The sequence below is a fragment of the Aquila chrysaetos genome, chromosome 26 (genome assembly GCF_900496995.4).
Source record: "Aquila chrysaetos chrysaetos chromosome 26, bAquChr1.4, whole genome shotgun sequence".
Lineage (NCBI taxonomy): Eukaryota > Metazoa > Chordata > Aves > Accipitriformes > Accipitridae > Aquila > Aquila chrysaetos.
Genome location: NC_044029.1, coordinates 14,885,966 through 14,900,722, shown reverse-complemented (window position 1 = coordinate 14,900,722; position 14,757 = coordinate 14,885,966). Strand labels below are relative to the sequence as shown.

At 39.4% G+C, this 14,757-nt stretch overlaps 1 protein-coding gene across 6 annotated transcripts in view; it reads left to right on the top strand.

Moving 5' to 3' along the window:
• The window catches only part of CNOT2 (CCR4-NOT transcription complex subunit 2), a 94,734-nt gene that overhangs the window by 20,634 nt on the left and 59,343 nt on the right, over nt 1-14,757 (top strand). Inside the window, exon 2 of one of the 6 annotated variants that reach the window (XM_030002906.1) lies at nt 13,992-14,064. The exons of 4 other annotated variants lie outside the window; for them this stretch is intronic. Coding sequence is in view for 1 of the 2 variants with exons in the window: in XM_030002905.2 (XP_029858765.1) it covers nt 14,568-14,615 (48 nt within the window). In the remaining variant the exon portion in view is untranslated. Of the gene's footprint in view, nt 1-13,991; nt 14,065-14,552; nt 14,616-14,757 lie in introns of those variants that run through there. One more of the 6 variants, XM_030002905.2, reaches the window with a different exon arrangement.

Sequence of the window (14,757 nt, the reverse complement as noted above, 5' to 3'; positions counted from 1 at the left end):
GGAAAACTTATTAAAAATATTATATATTTTTATATTTAAATCTATGTAAATGTCATTATCTCTAGCATTGACTTTGGAGCATTTTTTGAATGTTTTATTATGCATACGTGTCTTTTAATCTTAACTACGTAGAGTCAGTCAAGAAGATCTCTGGGTGCTCCTTCCTAGAAGCTTAATTAATTTTAAATACTGCAGAAGAAGGGTTTAGCATACATAGTAACATTTGTAATACTGAAATTTGATGTAAAGCCTTAAGTGTTCTAATGTACCTTCCCTTAAAAGAATGGTTCTTAATGTATTGTAAAATAATAAAAGCAGTGCTCTGGATAGCTCTATTTATAAGAGTGCCTGTGTAATGACACATATTTTAATTACAAGATCCTTGTGCTTTCAGATATATAGAAAGCAAGCTTTTATTCTTTAGCTGTCATCTACATATTACTAGTACCTTGAGAATTGATGAGTGGAATTACTGTTCTGGTCCATCAAGAAATCAAGAGTGTGGAGTGGCATAGACAATACTGAAGCAAAAATTTGACCTAACGAGTTCTTGCATTGTTGTCTGCAATACATCAAAAGAAAACTTTGCCATTTAGCTCTTCAAATTTAAAGAGCAAAAGGCTGAATAGTTTTCTGACTTGACAACTGAGCACGTTTATGAGAGGAGATGAATAAGCTTCTTGTTGTTCCTAGGTACTTTAGATTACCATTCAGGAGTAAAGAAGAGTTTTCTAATCAAAGGCAAGATAACCTGGACACTGATCAGCTGGGAGAGATATGCAGATTGGTTAATTGACAGTGGTACCTTGCTCCTTCCTATAAAGGGAATGTAAAATCTGGATGAGCCTTAGAAGGCTCATCCTTAAAAGTAATTGTAGCGATACTTTTAGATGTTAAATGCAATTAGATTTTTGTAATTTTGCTTGATAATTATGGGTATTCTGCAAAGACTGAAATGTTTTAAGTTGTTATCTGTTGCCGAGTGTTGAAGCATAAGCAGCAAAGTCCAAATTTTTAGTGTACCTGGCCAAAGACAGTTATACAGGTAAACATTCAGTTAGGAAAAAATATGCTATGATATTTAGTGTGAAAACCAGCTTTTCTTTAAATTCTTGTGTGAAGTATATGTTATTGCCAGGGAGTTGTAGGTCACAGTGCTTTTCTTGTATTTTTCTCCTTGAATTTTTCTGCCTTGCTGTCTGTTTAGAACAAGAGAAGGAAAAAATGAAGGGAAAGGGCTCTTCTACAACCCCCTTTCCCCCCTTAAAAAACAGGGGGGGGAGGTGCCAACTTAGTTTTCAGATCTTAATTTAGAATAGGCTGGGCCCTGTTGGTGTCGGTAGGATTCCCTGCGTGTAAAAAGCACCTGCATTTGGGGAGAGACTGGCCCCAATCCCACACTAAACATAGCTTGGTTTAAGACATGAGTTTCTGATTTGACTTCAGTGAGGCTAATTGTGCGTATAGTGTTTCCACTTGAGTAGGTTGTGTAAAAAGAAAATAGAAGAGTGATTGAAGGGGCACTGCTGATTGTTTTAAGTTGACATTTTCTAATAACACATTTTGAATACTATACCGTGAGGCCTTTTTATTTATTCAAATACTTCCTCCCCCGCATCTCTGTTGCTGATCTACGGTTTGCTGCAGAAACTCCTGCTTGTCAGCATAGGTATCTTGCTGGTCTGCTCTCCTCCTGCTCGTACACCCTGTGCTGCCTGCTGGCTCTTCAGGGACAGGGATGTTTCTGCTCTTTGTCGCTGCTGGACGCTGCGGTTGGTCTGGGCGTGCAGGAGTGCGAGTGCATGAGCAGCGCACAGCATCGATGGACTAATCGGGAAGTGCCAGTAAGAGTGAAACCAGTGATCTGCAAAGTGCTCTCAAAGCAAATAAGCAAAAATACTAAGAATATTTTGAGTAACTTTCGCTGATGATTAGGCATTTGTTTGCAAGCAGAGCTGACAAGTGCATAAACCACTGTTTCGTGTTTTAACAAAGTCCGCAAGAGGTGTTTCTTCAAGTCATGTACTCTTGTCTCCCCAAGGGGTATGTGTGTATTAAGGGTGAAGGCATGTCTTCTTATCCTTGTAAAAGTAAGTCCTGCTTAGGAGATATGTAGCTGTTTATCATGAATTGCACTTTTACTTTGCTCTGTTACTGTTGCTGCGTTACTGTAAAATTGCTGTACTGGCAACCTAAAAATAAGGGCATTTTGTGATTATCTAATATCCACTTAAATAGCAGTGGATAAAATGCTTGAAACATTCATGGGATATTGTACTGTGGTGTCGGGTTAAATGGAAAGATTGGAGAAGAAAGATAGGCTTGTGTCTGAGCTATGTGAGTAAATGAAAGAAAGTAGTTCTCCATCAGTGCTTGACTGTGCTAGACTAGCACAGGTGCGTGTTTCTAGCTCCACATAAACATACAATGTTTGAAGAATTAAGGAGAATGAAACTTGGAGAAATATAATCTGTTAGACAAAATAGAAAGAAATCCAGTTTCAGTGTAAAATTTGATTTAGCTGCAATGGTGTATACTGACCAGCTTCAAACAAGAAAGCAGGAATAGTGCAGGTGTGCTCCAATGAGTGGTGTCGATTCGCACCGAACTCCCGGCGTGCAGAAGCTGGGTTGTTGCTGTTGGGACTGTCTCAGTTCCGTTTCTGCAGACACTGTGCCAAATGCTGCTTGTGCTCTAAAGCTGGGGCTCAGATACTGTGGCCAACAGTTTGAGAAATATTTAGTTAACTTGTTAACATCTTTGCCCAAACTTCTTATTGAATATACTACTGCTTTAACGATACTAAAAAAAAAAAATAAAAATAGTTACTTTTGCAGGTTTCTTGTTTTACCTTTGAGGCATGAGCCACGTGTGTTTTCAGAGGGATCCTTGTATGCCCAGAGCTACTTGAACCAGAGACCTCTGCTCCTTTGCAATTGGTGTTTGTCTGGAGTATTCTTGGTGCCCTCTCCTGTTTGCTGACAACACTTTGCTATTTTTGTTTTTTCGCTGAGCTGCACTGTTTTTCACTCGGAGTTTCTGGCCTTTAAATCTACTCACCCTACTTGTCATTGTCATTTGCAGTAGTGGCTTGATGGTCTCTTCAAGCCATGTGTGGTTTAGGACCGAAAGATGGTGGCGAGGTGCAAAAGCTTCTGTTTACCTCTTTCTTAAACAGCAGGTGAGATGGCTGCCTATTAACTTAACCTGTCTGGGCATGTGCTCTAGGCTGCAGATTTGTGCGGTACAGTAGTGGATCTCCGTCTTCCCCACATCATCTGGGAGTCAAATAACTTCTCGTTACAATACAGGTCTTCTGCCATCTTTGTCCTTCAGAGAGAGCACCACTTGCAGGTGCTAGTGGGACAATGGTTTTACTACTAGGATTTAGGCACTGCAACGTCCTGTGTATTAGAAACAGAAGAGGGAAGGGAAGCATCCCACAACCTCACGGATGTTCTGCAGTAGCTGACAGTAGCTAGGCTGTTTTTACCTGCTGGTGTGGCCAAAGCACAGCTGTGCTTTGCTGCAGACTTCTGCTTCCTCAGCTGTTGGAAAGAAAGGTCAGAAGTTCCAGGCTTCTAGGAGGGTATTTTTGGTATTGCTTTCACATCTGGCTGTCTTGACACGATCAGAGAAGTTTTAATAGTCAGAGTTGAGGGATAGGTGTTTTAGGAAAGCCCAGGATATGCAATAATACACCTGTGTTTTGCCAAAGAGCTTGTATCTGTTGTAGAAGATCTGTTTTTTAATAAACCTGTGCTGTTTGGCCTGAAAACAGATGATCTTTCATTTTGTCAGGGTTTCTAGCTGCAGTGACATCCATTGAGCATCTTTTCTTTTGCCTCTTTTTTTTTTTTTTTCCCCCCAAGTAAGGTGGCTTTTACAGTGCTTGAAGACTTCAGCTTCAGCTTTTCCTTACTTGCTCTTCAGACTTGCAGAAAAATACTTCCAGAGCTTGAAGGCTTCACAAGTGTTACCCCCAGTACCTATGACCCATCTATATTCCCTCTGTTGGTATCACTCTGTGTCCCAGCAGGTTCCTATCGCCCTCTTTGTCCTTCCTGCCTACAGTTCCTTTCTCTAATTTAAAAAAAAAAAAAACACAAACCCAAACCACAACAAACTGTGTCCTGTTCTTGATGTACTAGCAACAAGTCTTACAAGTCATGCCACTACTGTCCTGCAGTTCATCACTACCTTTCACTTCCTGGAGTCTAGAGCATGGACTTTCACTCTATACTGGAGAAAGTTTCATTGCACTGTGGAGGGAAAGGATTTTACAGCCTGTTTTTCTAACATCAAAAAGGAGGAGAAAGATGGAGTCATTTTAGACTTGAGCATTCATCTTCTCCCCTCCCTTTTGTTTAGGGCTTCAGGACTGGCCATTCTCTTGGCCAGTCAGGAAAGAAGTCGGTGTATCTCTTGATTTCAAGATACTGGAATGGATATACGGAAGTGAGTGTCACAGAGGAAGTATCTGTATTTTTTAGTGATACAAATCTACTAACAGTAAAATATCTGATCGGTTGGCTTCTTTATGGCACTAAGGTATGGTGATGTTGTCTCCTTGTCATAATAATGAAATAGGGGTCTCAATGAAGAGACTCAAGAAACTGTATTGTTGACTTGAAACATTCCCCCCCCCCAAGTGGAAGACTAAACTTGAAGCCCAGTGCCCAGAAATTTTGCTTATGTCCTATCAGTTGGATACAGCTGACTGGGGTGATTCTGGACACAGTATCTGTGAAGGCTTTTCTGCCTTGATGGATTCAGAACCACTAAGTCTCAGTATAGATGCCTATCCTACCACACAGAGTAAGGCCCTTAGGATTGTCTTCGTAATGGGCTACTCCTTCCAATTTAAAGTTTAATTTGAATTAGTTTTACTGATGGGATGCACAGGTCTTGCAGTTTAGAGTTGCTCATCCCAGTGAAGCAGAAATGTCACATCAGCTTTCTGGAGCTCTTCAGTGAAGCAGAGTTGTCTTTGGGTGACAGTGATGGTGTGTATCACTACAGTATAGCAATATGGAAGAAAATACTGTGAAGTCACATGGTGTTTACCAGGATCAAATAAATTAACGTCTGGGGTTGAGTTTGCCTTTAGTCTGTTTGCTGGGTGTTTAGAGTACCTTAGCAAAAGTCTGAGTCACTTCATGGCTTTGAGTCTGAATGGGAGAGTTGGATGAGTGTGTTAGAGGTGGACGTCTACAGATGGATCTCTGTCAGTTCTGTTATGCATTCAGAGAAAAATTCCTGAAATATCAATTCTGTTAGTTTTAGTGCTGCAGTGTTGTGTGTTGATATTTGCACCCCTTAGAGAGCACAGCGGGGTCAAGATTTGCCTCGGACCAGTGAGAAAGTTGGTCGCTGTTTTAAGTGCTACCCGTGTTCCTGTTTGGACCTGCTTCTGCATCTTATTGGCAACCTGAAGGTCCTTTTCAGTTTCCTTTTTCCAGCATAATGTCTTCCAGTTTTTAGGATAATATTAATTTAATGTTTCTTGGATTTTTAAAATATGGGATTAAAATAATGATCAGCTACAATGGATATTTTGAAATGTCCTTTATTGATAGGAGAACCACTGCAAAACAGCTGGAATGGTTTGGGTAGCTGTAATTTGCAGGTAACGGAACAAATATATGAGACCATAAAAGCATGTAGTATCAACAGGAAGTTGTGTAATTTCATTGATGTTGTAAACACTTACCTATATTGACCCAAACCAGATTTATCTTTTTTTTTTTTTTAATTCCATTTTGACCATATACCCATTTGGAGTTCCTTTTATCTGCCTGTTGATTCACAGGGAGCCTGTGTTACGTCTGTGCAACGTGGACCAAGTCAGTGTCTTTGCAATGCTCAATTTTATGCATTTTTATGGTGACATTTTCTTGCTCTTTTTTATTTGTTTAGAAGATCTTTGACAATCTGAAATCTAACTAAATGAATGCTTCATCATTTTCAGTCATCTTTATTAAAAGTAAGTAGTCTACCCATAGGAAATTTACTGAAGACAGATAAAGTCTTCAGTGTATATACCCATGCCAGGTACTGAGGAGGACATCAGTTTGTGCACAGATAAGAGATGTGGATTTTAAAGTTAGGTTCTCAGAGGTGCAGTATGAGGAGGAATTAAAAGTGAAAGATGAAAAGGACTTGTCAAATCATACAAGGTAATGAAGAAATTTGAAAGGAGCAAGTTGAAAAATGTTATTGAGTGTGAGTATTGTTAGCCAGAAACTGAATATATATTTAAGTTTTATGAGTTTGAATACCCTCCCATTACTCCCTTGTGCACTTTTTGGGGTGAGGAGGATAAAAGGAAGCTTACATTATAGGAGTCTTATATTATCAAATTAAAAAAAAACAACGAACAAAACAAACCCAACAACAAAACTAAATGTAAGTGCTACCAGTTCATAAAGCTTTTGAAATCCGTGGTCTGCAAGGAAGACCTTTTTATTAAGATATGCATGTACACACATTTGTGTGTGTCTGTGTATGTATATATATAGATAGATAGATAGATATAGATATATGGGTTGTTATACCCCTGCCCCCTAACTTTGGTGAAATAAAAAGCTTTGTTCTTCTAGGATTGTTCGGTCATCTGCATGATGCAAGCAAACAAGAATGTGGTTGTAAGGTGCCAAGTGGAGAAGTTTATTTTTTTTGTCAGTTAAACTGGACAGAAAAATATGTGGAAATGTGAATAGTTTAGCATGATCTCTTCATTAATATGTTAAAGCTATTAATTAAAACTTTCCTGCATTATTTTTCTTCATAATAGTCAGATGGTGACTTTTTCTGAATGGAAAATGTTACTGTATTTTGGACTTTTATATGGAAAGAAAGGTGTCATGGTTTAACCCCAGCTCTAGTGGCAACTAAGCCCCACACAGCCGCTTGCTTACTCCCCCCACAGTGGGATGGGGGAGAGAATCAGAAGGGTAGAAGTGAGAAAACGCATGGGCTAAGCTAAAGACAGTTTAATAGGTAAAGCAAAAGCCGTGTGCGCAAGCAAAGCAAACCGAGGAATTCATTCCCCACTTCCCATGGGCAGGCAGGTGTTCAGCCATCTCTAGGACAGCAGGGCTCCATCACACGTAATGGTGACTTGGGAAGACAAACACCATCACTCCCAACGTCCCCCCTTCTTCTTCCCCAGCTTTATGTGCTGGGCATGACGTCCTATGGGCTGGAATATCCCTTGGGTCCGTTGGGGTCAGCTGTCCCGGCTGTGTCCCCTCCCAAATCCTTGTGCCCCCCCAGCCTGCTCGCTGCTGGGGTGGGGGGGGAAGCAGAAAAGACCTTGACTCTGTGTAAGCACTGCCCAGCAATAAAGAAAACATCTCTGTATTATCAACACTGTTTTCAGCACAAATCCAAAATGCAGTCCCATACCAGCTACTAGGAAGAAAATTAACTCTATCTCAGCCAAAACCAGTTGTGCTGATAATTTTTTTTTGTTTTTAAATCCTGAAGTGGTTAAAGGAGAAACTGATACTAGAACAAGCTTCAAGTATTTCTTTTTCCCTACCTCATTTTACCTGCATAGAAGGAAGTTTTAGAAGTCTTATTCGGGTATTTCTGTGCATCTGTACTTACCAAGTGTGATGCTTGGGTTATGTAGGTGAACTTGTCTGCAAAGCAGCGGTGGTTCTGCTTTGATAGCTGTCTCCCACTCAAGTTAATAGCAGTAGTGTCTATGGTAAAAGATAATTCAAGATTATGGGTCCTCTGTGTTGAATGTTTGTTTTCTGTTAACTACCTTTTGTGTAGTCGTTTTGTGCTCCTGCCAAAGTTCTGCATGTTTGAGCAGTTTGTAAATCATTTTTGACTGTTTTAAGTGCAGATCACTGGTGTCTGTTCTACTTCAAACTTCAAGTGCTGCATCCTAAGATACTAATGGCGATTTAGAGCCGTCTTAGGTGAGTGTAAGATGCTGTTGAAATAGAGTATGTGAGAGCATAAGTAAATGAGCTGCAGATAAATACAGTAAGTGATAAACTTAGTTTTAGTTTATTGTGCATGGTTAATTATTCATTTTATCTGGTGGTTGCATTTCTGTGTGACAAATAAAATGACAATATTCTCTTTAGCATGAGCTGTTGGAATTCTGGTGTGACAAATTTAGGATTATTGCTTTTGTTCCAATCAGTAAGATCAGAGCAAATGTGAAGTATGCTCAGCCAAATGCAGTGAGTAGGTCTGCCATGCTTGTATTTAGTTACTAACAAGTTTGAAATCTGGTTCACCTACCTCTTCAGGTTCCCTTTGTAGTCAGTGGATGGAGGTCACTTTAGGGAGCAGTTCCTCCCCTGATACTTCTCTTGACTGACTATAAAGCAAGCCTACGTGTTGCTTTTGAAAGCAGGGTTCTTCACGCAAGTATCGGTTTCTGATCTCGTCCATTACTGACAAAGACCTTGTGCTGCAGATTTGCTTGGTTTGGTGGAGCATGCGAAAGGGCCTCATTACCTAGAGAAAACCTTTCTTTTTCTTTGTGCATTAGTACAGACACGAGGAGGGAGCTATTTCTCTGTTAAAAAAAAAATTAAAAATTCTTTCAACAGTTTGTTCCTGAAAATGACCTGAAGTGGTTGGGATTAGGATCACTGATCAGCTGAAGGTTTTGCAAGTATGTAAAGTCAAAGCAGTATAGGAATATCTGAATTTGAAGGAAGATGCTGAAATAAATTTAATTTTCAACTATAACACCAGCAAATCAAAGTTGAAAATAACAAAACTGCTCATCAGTCAAGACTAATGAGTATGAGGCTACAGAGAAAATATCTTTCAAAGTAATTCTTCTACAGGGAAAAATGCAGGCAGCCTTCTCCAGTATTCAGAATGCAAATATTAAACTAATGTATCACAAATAGAAGCAGACTATATTATCTGAACTTGGTGGAGAGGAAATGTTATGCAAAATGACATGCATATTTTAATATGTTTTAGTATAAATGCTGTTTTGACATTTTTACTGGAATTTGTAAATTATATAATGAAACTTTTCCAATAGTTAAATACTTCCTGTTGTCCTTTACTGTATGTAACCTAGGGTCTTAACATCAGAGGCATCTTTGTTCTAGCTTTGCATTAATCCATGTTAAAGTCTGGAATGCTTGAAGAAGCATTTTGCAATTTTCCTGGCCCTTAACATGTATTTTTTTGCTAGGATTGGTTTGTATGGAGACAGTTGGCCAAGCTGTGTAGTCTGGAATTCAAAGTGGGACTGGGTCAATATGAATACTGCATAGTATTTCTGAAAATCAAAGGCGGGGGGAAGGGAAGATGATGTTTGACAAGATGTTTGAATTTTCTGTGGTTCTGTCAAATTTATTGTTAATACCCATTTTGTCTCTCTTTTTTTTTTTTTTTTTTTTTAAATAGATTGTTACTTATTTTTCTGTCACCTTTACTCCTCTGTGTCTAACTTCCTTTTAAAATAAGATGGTTCTTAAAGTGTGTCATCTTTGTGTGGTTTTGGTTGGGTTTTTTTGTTAACCCCTTTTCTCAGTTTATTAGAATGGAGGGTCAGTCACTTGGTTGAGGTTTTGGAAAACCTAAACCTATGCTATAGATTGAATTTGACTTGGGCATTGCTCTTGAAACTTAGTCTGAAAGCTTTAGTACAAAACGAAACTGCTAAAGCAATCCAGTATTCTCGTAGAGCAGAAGATCTAAGTAGAGGAGAAGCAGTAGATACTGTGTATTTTAAGAAGAGCTTTTGGCACACGCTGGTATGGTCTACATAACTAAGCTAAGGAGGTATGTCCTAGATTGAAGCTACTACAAGTTGTCTGGAAAACGGTAGTATCAGTACTTCACTGTGAAACTGTAGGAAAACTGTAGGTTTTGTATGCATTTTCTTGAGTCTAGTACTTGTCGATATTTTCCTGAATTATTGGATGATAGAAGAGGAAGTAAATGTAGCCATTGCATAAAAAGGCAAATATAGAGGCAACAAACAGTACAAATCTATAATGAGGAGTACTGATTAATTAGCAGGGAAGGATGTAGTCCTTGTAGTGTGTAATAAGCTGTTCAGACCGGCAGTACGTTGTTGAGGGTGAGAGGGAAGCAGACATAATTCCAGGATGTATATGTATGAGTGCCTGTATCCTAATAGTAGTGAAATACTGTTGCTATATTCAGAGATGTTAGGACCTCACATGGAGTACTGTACTTACAGAAGTACATTAACCATTAAAAGGACTAAAAAGGAACATGGGTCTTGCAAAAACGGCCCAGAAGAGCAGGGTGGAAGAACTGGAGCTGCTCTCCTCTGGGAATGAGTACAATGCTGTGCCTCATGAGTGCAAAAGGAGAGAGAGAGGAAAAGCTGTTCTTTGCCCTCTGGGAGGGGATAAGGTCTTCATGATGTTTGTACAAAGGGGTTTTTTGAAGATTGGAGGGACTTTGGTAAGCGTGGTCAGACACTGGTGTAGGTTGCTCGGAGGTTGTGCAAGGTTGGCTCTTGGACCCATGACGGACCTGTAATGGTGTTACTGAGCAGATGATGGCTCCTGCCTTCTGCCGAAGTGAGAGCTCAGCAGGAGCCAGCATCCAGGAGATGGTAGGAGCTGCTAGCCTCTCTTGAGTATGAGGTATCTCTTTGCTAGGGACGATTTCCCATTTCCTGCAAAATTCTTAATCAACAAATTAACATCTAATTTGGAAAAGAAGAATACAGATTGATGCACAGCCTTTGGGCCGAAGAATTCTCATTTCTCATAAAACACAGAGAACAAAAGCCCTGTAATGAGGTAGAAATACAGTGATTTTAATCAGTATAGAATCTGTGTGTGTATATGAGAGAGGCTAATATTTGTATTAGCATGTTGTCTTCTCAATATAACATTATATACATATGTAACAAAATGATGAAGATTGACATTTTCTCATTTAAAATGTATTTTCAATTTGTTTTGACTATAGTTCTCTCAAGTCATATTTTGGTACTCGACTAAGGTCCTCCTCTTGCTTTCTTAATTCCTGTCCCAGGGATGACAAGGCTGGAGTGTTGTGGAATTTCATCAGTGCTGTTTGAATTGGCCCGGTAAAGATTGCATTATAATGTCATGATGTTTTTCTACTGCTGGAACTGAACACAAAGCTGCTTTGGTTAGTTGATGCTGTAAAGAGATGAGAGGGAGGAGCTGAAACCCAGCTACTTCTGTGGCACTGCCTAGAGAGGCTTTGCAACCCAAGTCCTTTCCCTTGTTGCAAGGGAAAGGGAAAGTCTAGTTTTGTGCTGAAATTAGGATACTTACTTAGTGATTATACCCTCAACTCAGTTGCTTATGCTGTGACTAACTTTATAATATCTATTTGGGAAAAGAATATAACGCTTTCTCTCTAATTTCTCTCATGATTTTATTATATTTGCATGTCAAGTATGGTGCATGTTCCCACCAATAGGTTTATAGGACTGAATGAAAGAGCAATTCCACATGTAGCAAGTCTGAATTGAATGAAATAAAAGAAACTTAATATGGTCTGAATGATTACAGTGTTAGAAGATATACTTAATATTGGCAAGTGTGTGGATGCGAGAACTGAAATTATAACATTTTAAGATGAGTAAAGAAAGCAGCAATACTGAGTGGGGGGTAATGCATTCTGAGTTTAGAACCTGCCTGGAAGGGAGTCTTGGAAACTCTGAAGGTTTATGTCTTATGGTGATGGAGCTCTCTAAGGATCCAGTCCCTTGTCAGGCAGAAATGATCAGTCTGCCTGTAAGACTTCAGTGATACAATTTATATTTTTGTAGCAAACGTAGTTCTCGTAAAAATCCCTTCCTCAAAAAATAAACCTGTTGGTTTTCCACAGTATTTGGTACAGTTTCCATTTTATCAGGTGAAAAACCAGCTCTCGGGCACAACCTTATACCAGTGGTGTCGAGTCCTACTCGCACTGGGCAGTGCTACTGCTCTTCGCTAGTGCTGGCGAAGGAGGGTGTCTCTGGATCGCCTGCTGTAGGCACTTGACTTGAGGCCTGGTCTCTTCACAGAACCAGGCAAATCTGAAACTTTCTGCTGACTTTATTGGTGGTGTATATTGACTTTGCAACCTTTGGAAGTGGAAGGAGGAGGGCAGCAGCTTGCCTGGTGTCCTACAGTTTCTTTGCGGGACGTGATGAGGCTGGGTGCGCACCAAGGCGGTGTAGCCATGTCGGAGATGGCAGCCTCTCCTCCTTTGCTTCCTCCCATCGCCCCACCATTGGCAAACTATGGGTTTGGTTGTGTGGTGCAGCCCTGGCACTGGGGCCACACTTAAATCGCTCAGGGACCACAGGTTTAACTGCTGTAGGCCTGGGGAACTTGGTTGCTTTCTTCAGACTCTTAAGTCCATGTTCAGTGGTAACCACTTTGAATAGGTCCCCTAGTGTATCAGTGCCTTGGTGATATTTTCAGTGAAGTGTGTTTGTTGAATCATTTAAAGCTGAGGAAAACATTCTGCAGAATAAATGCACACAAATTATTTCACAAATCTACTTTGGAATCTTGCCACTCTTCTGAGGTGAGGAACTTTAGAAAAGTATTGTGTGAAGGGACAATGCAAAACGCTTGGTGGGATTTTATCCTGTAGCTGCAGTAGAATCATAGAATGGTTTGGGTCGGAAGGGACCTTAAAGACCATCTAGTTCCCGCTCCCGCCATGGGCAGGGACACCTTCCACTAGACCAGGTTGCTCAAAGCCCCATCCAGCCTGGCCTTGAGCACTTCCAGGGATGGGTCATCCACAGCTTCTCTGGGCAACCTGTTCCAGTGCCTCACCGCCCTCACAGAGAAGAACTTCCCTGCATCTAATCTAAATCTACCCTCTTTCAGTTTAAAGCCATTACACCTTGTCCTATCACAACTGGTTGTGCTGTGCCTCTTCTGGGCATCACTCTTAACAGTGTGATTGTGTCTTTTGGTTTTTTTGGTGAAAAAAAAAAAATTCAACTTTATCATTGCGTGCAACAGCTGGTTCCTTCACTAGCTTAGGGTCCTGGAATACCGCTCTGTGTTCAAGGCTGGGGTGATGTGGTTGTCACGGATGTAGTTGTTCATTTCCTGTACCAGTTACAGCCAGAACATACCGATTCTGGAGATCACAAAAGGTCAGAGCCTCTACTTTCCCAATTGTTTTTTGTTGTTGTGTGGTTTTGTTGTTTTTTTTTTTCCTTCCCATTATTTCTTCAGTGAACCAAGATTTCTGTCAGGAACAGTTTTTGTTTCCTTCCTTCTCCTTTGGATTTGGAAACACAGATTCTGTGCTTCCAGCTTCTGGTTTGGTTTTTCCAGTCGTCTCTGAAAACTGTTGGGGCATGAATTTTGGCTTATTCTCCTTTTGTCCCAAGGGTGGTTTGGAAGTGTTTCTGTCCTTCTTGTAAGGAGGCAAAGTTCTCTTTAAGGTGTATAATAGAAAGAGTCAGCCAGTATTCAAGTTTTATTGGGTTTAACAGAGAATAAATTACACACAGTTAAAAATAATTTTGGGGGCATTTGTGATTTCTTATGTGGTTTTCTTATGAGACTAATTCTGTATTATTTTTAGAATGACTTGTCTTTACAGGATCAAGGCACCCGTGCCTTTCTGTTTGGACAAAGGATCTGTAGATATGTTAGATTTCTGTAGCCTGTTAGTTCATGTTGTGAACTCCTTTCTTTTTCTGGGGTGAAAAAGTTTACTGATTCATCTTTTTCCTAAGTTTCCAAAATAGTACTGATTTTGTTTTTAAAATGAAATTCTGACAGTTAATGACTCCTGCTTTAGTTTGTGTGTGATTATTGCTTTTTATTGCATTTGCTTTTTGCTTTAAAACTACTCAGAAGCTTTTTATTTTAAGTTTATATTATTTTCAGTGCACAAAATGTTTTGAAATGGATTTTTTTTTTTCCCCGTTTATGGAACAGTAAGAATTGTAAGAATCTTGGAAGATAACAATATATTTTTACTAATAATGTTTTATTAATCTACTTCATTTACAGGAAGTGGTCATCGGTCAAAATTTGCTTACCTCAGCAGAGACAAAAAATTAATGGGCAAAAGTACAGTGTGTAGGTAGGTAGCTATTTTCAGTGCACTTAAGGTTCTTCGAGGAGAACCTTATTCTAAGGGAGTGGGATAGCTATCAAAATGTAAGATTTTGCTCTTTAAATATTCAGGCAGAAGATTCAATGATGAGGTGTTGAAGGAAGTGGCTTTGAAGTATAGTAATGTGCTCCCTACTTTTATGAGATTTTATTAAAAAGTGCCTTGGAATGATGCATATGTGTGGTAGAGAGAAATTGAAATGAGTATATTTACTTTTATATGTAATTTTAAAAATTTTGCAAATATTTTCTTTAAGATTTGTAAACGAAGTGTTCTTTCTGATAGCATTCCCAAATTTAAATGTAACTTACATTAGGTAAGTTATAAAGGGATTGGGCATGGGCATCTTTATTTTGTTGACTGTTGGTGTTTTACTACATTCAATGCATTGAAGTGTAGTGCAATAATTGTTACACTTCAGTATATTCTTTTCTTTTACAGTATTCTGTAATCGTAACAAAAGTTAGTCAATGCTCCATGATTGTAACTTTGCAGCAGTAGTACCATACAGTGGGTGGGTGAGTTCTGCATTTTGGCATGTGAATAGCAATCACATTTTATTTATCCCCTTAAAAAAAGAAATAAAATAAATCCTTGATTAAAATTTTCATATTAACATAGTCTGCTCTGCAAATAAATGTTCTTTGGAATCCCTAGCAT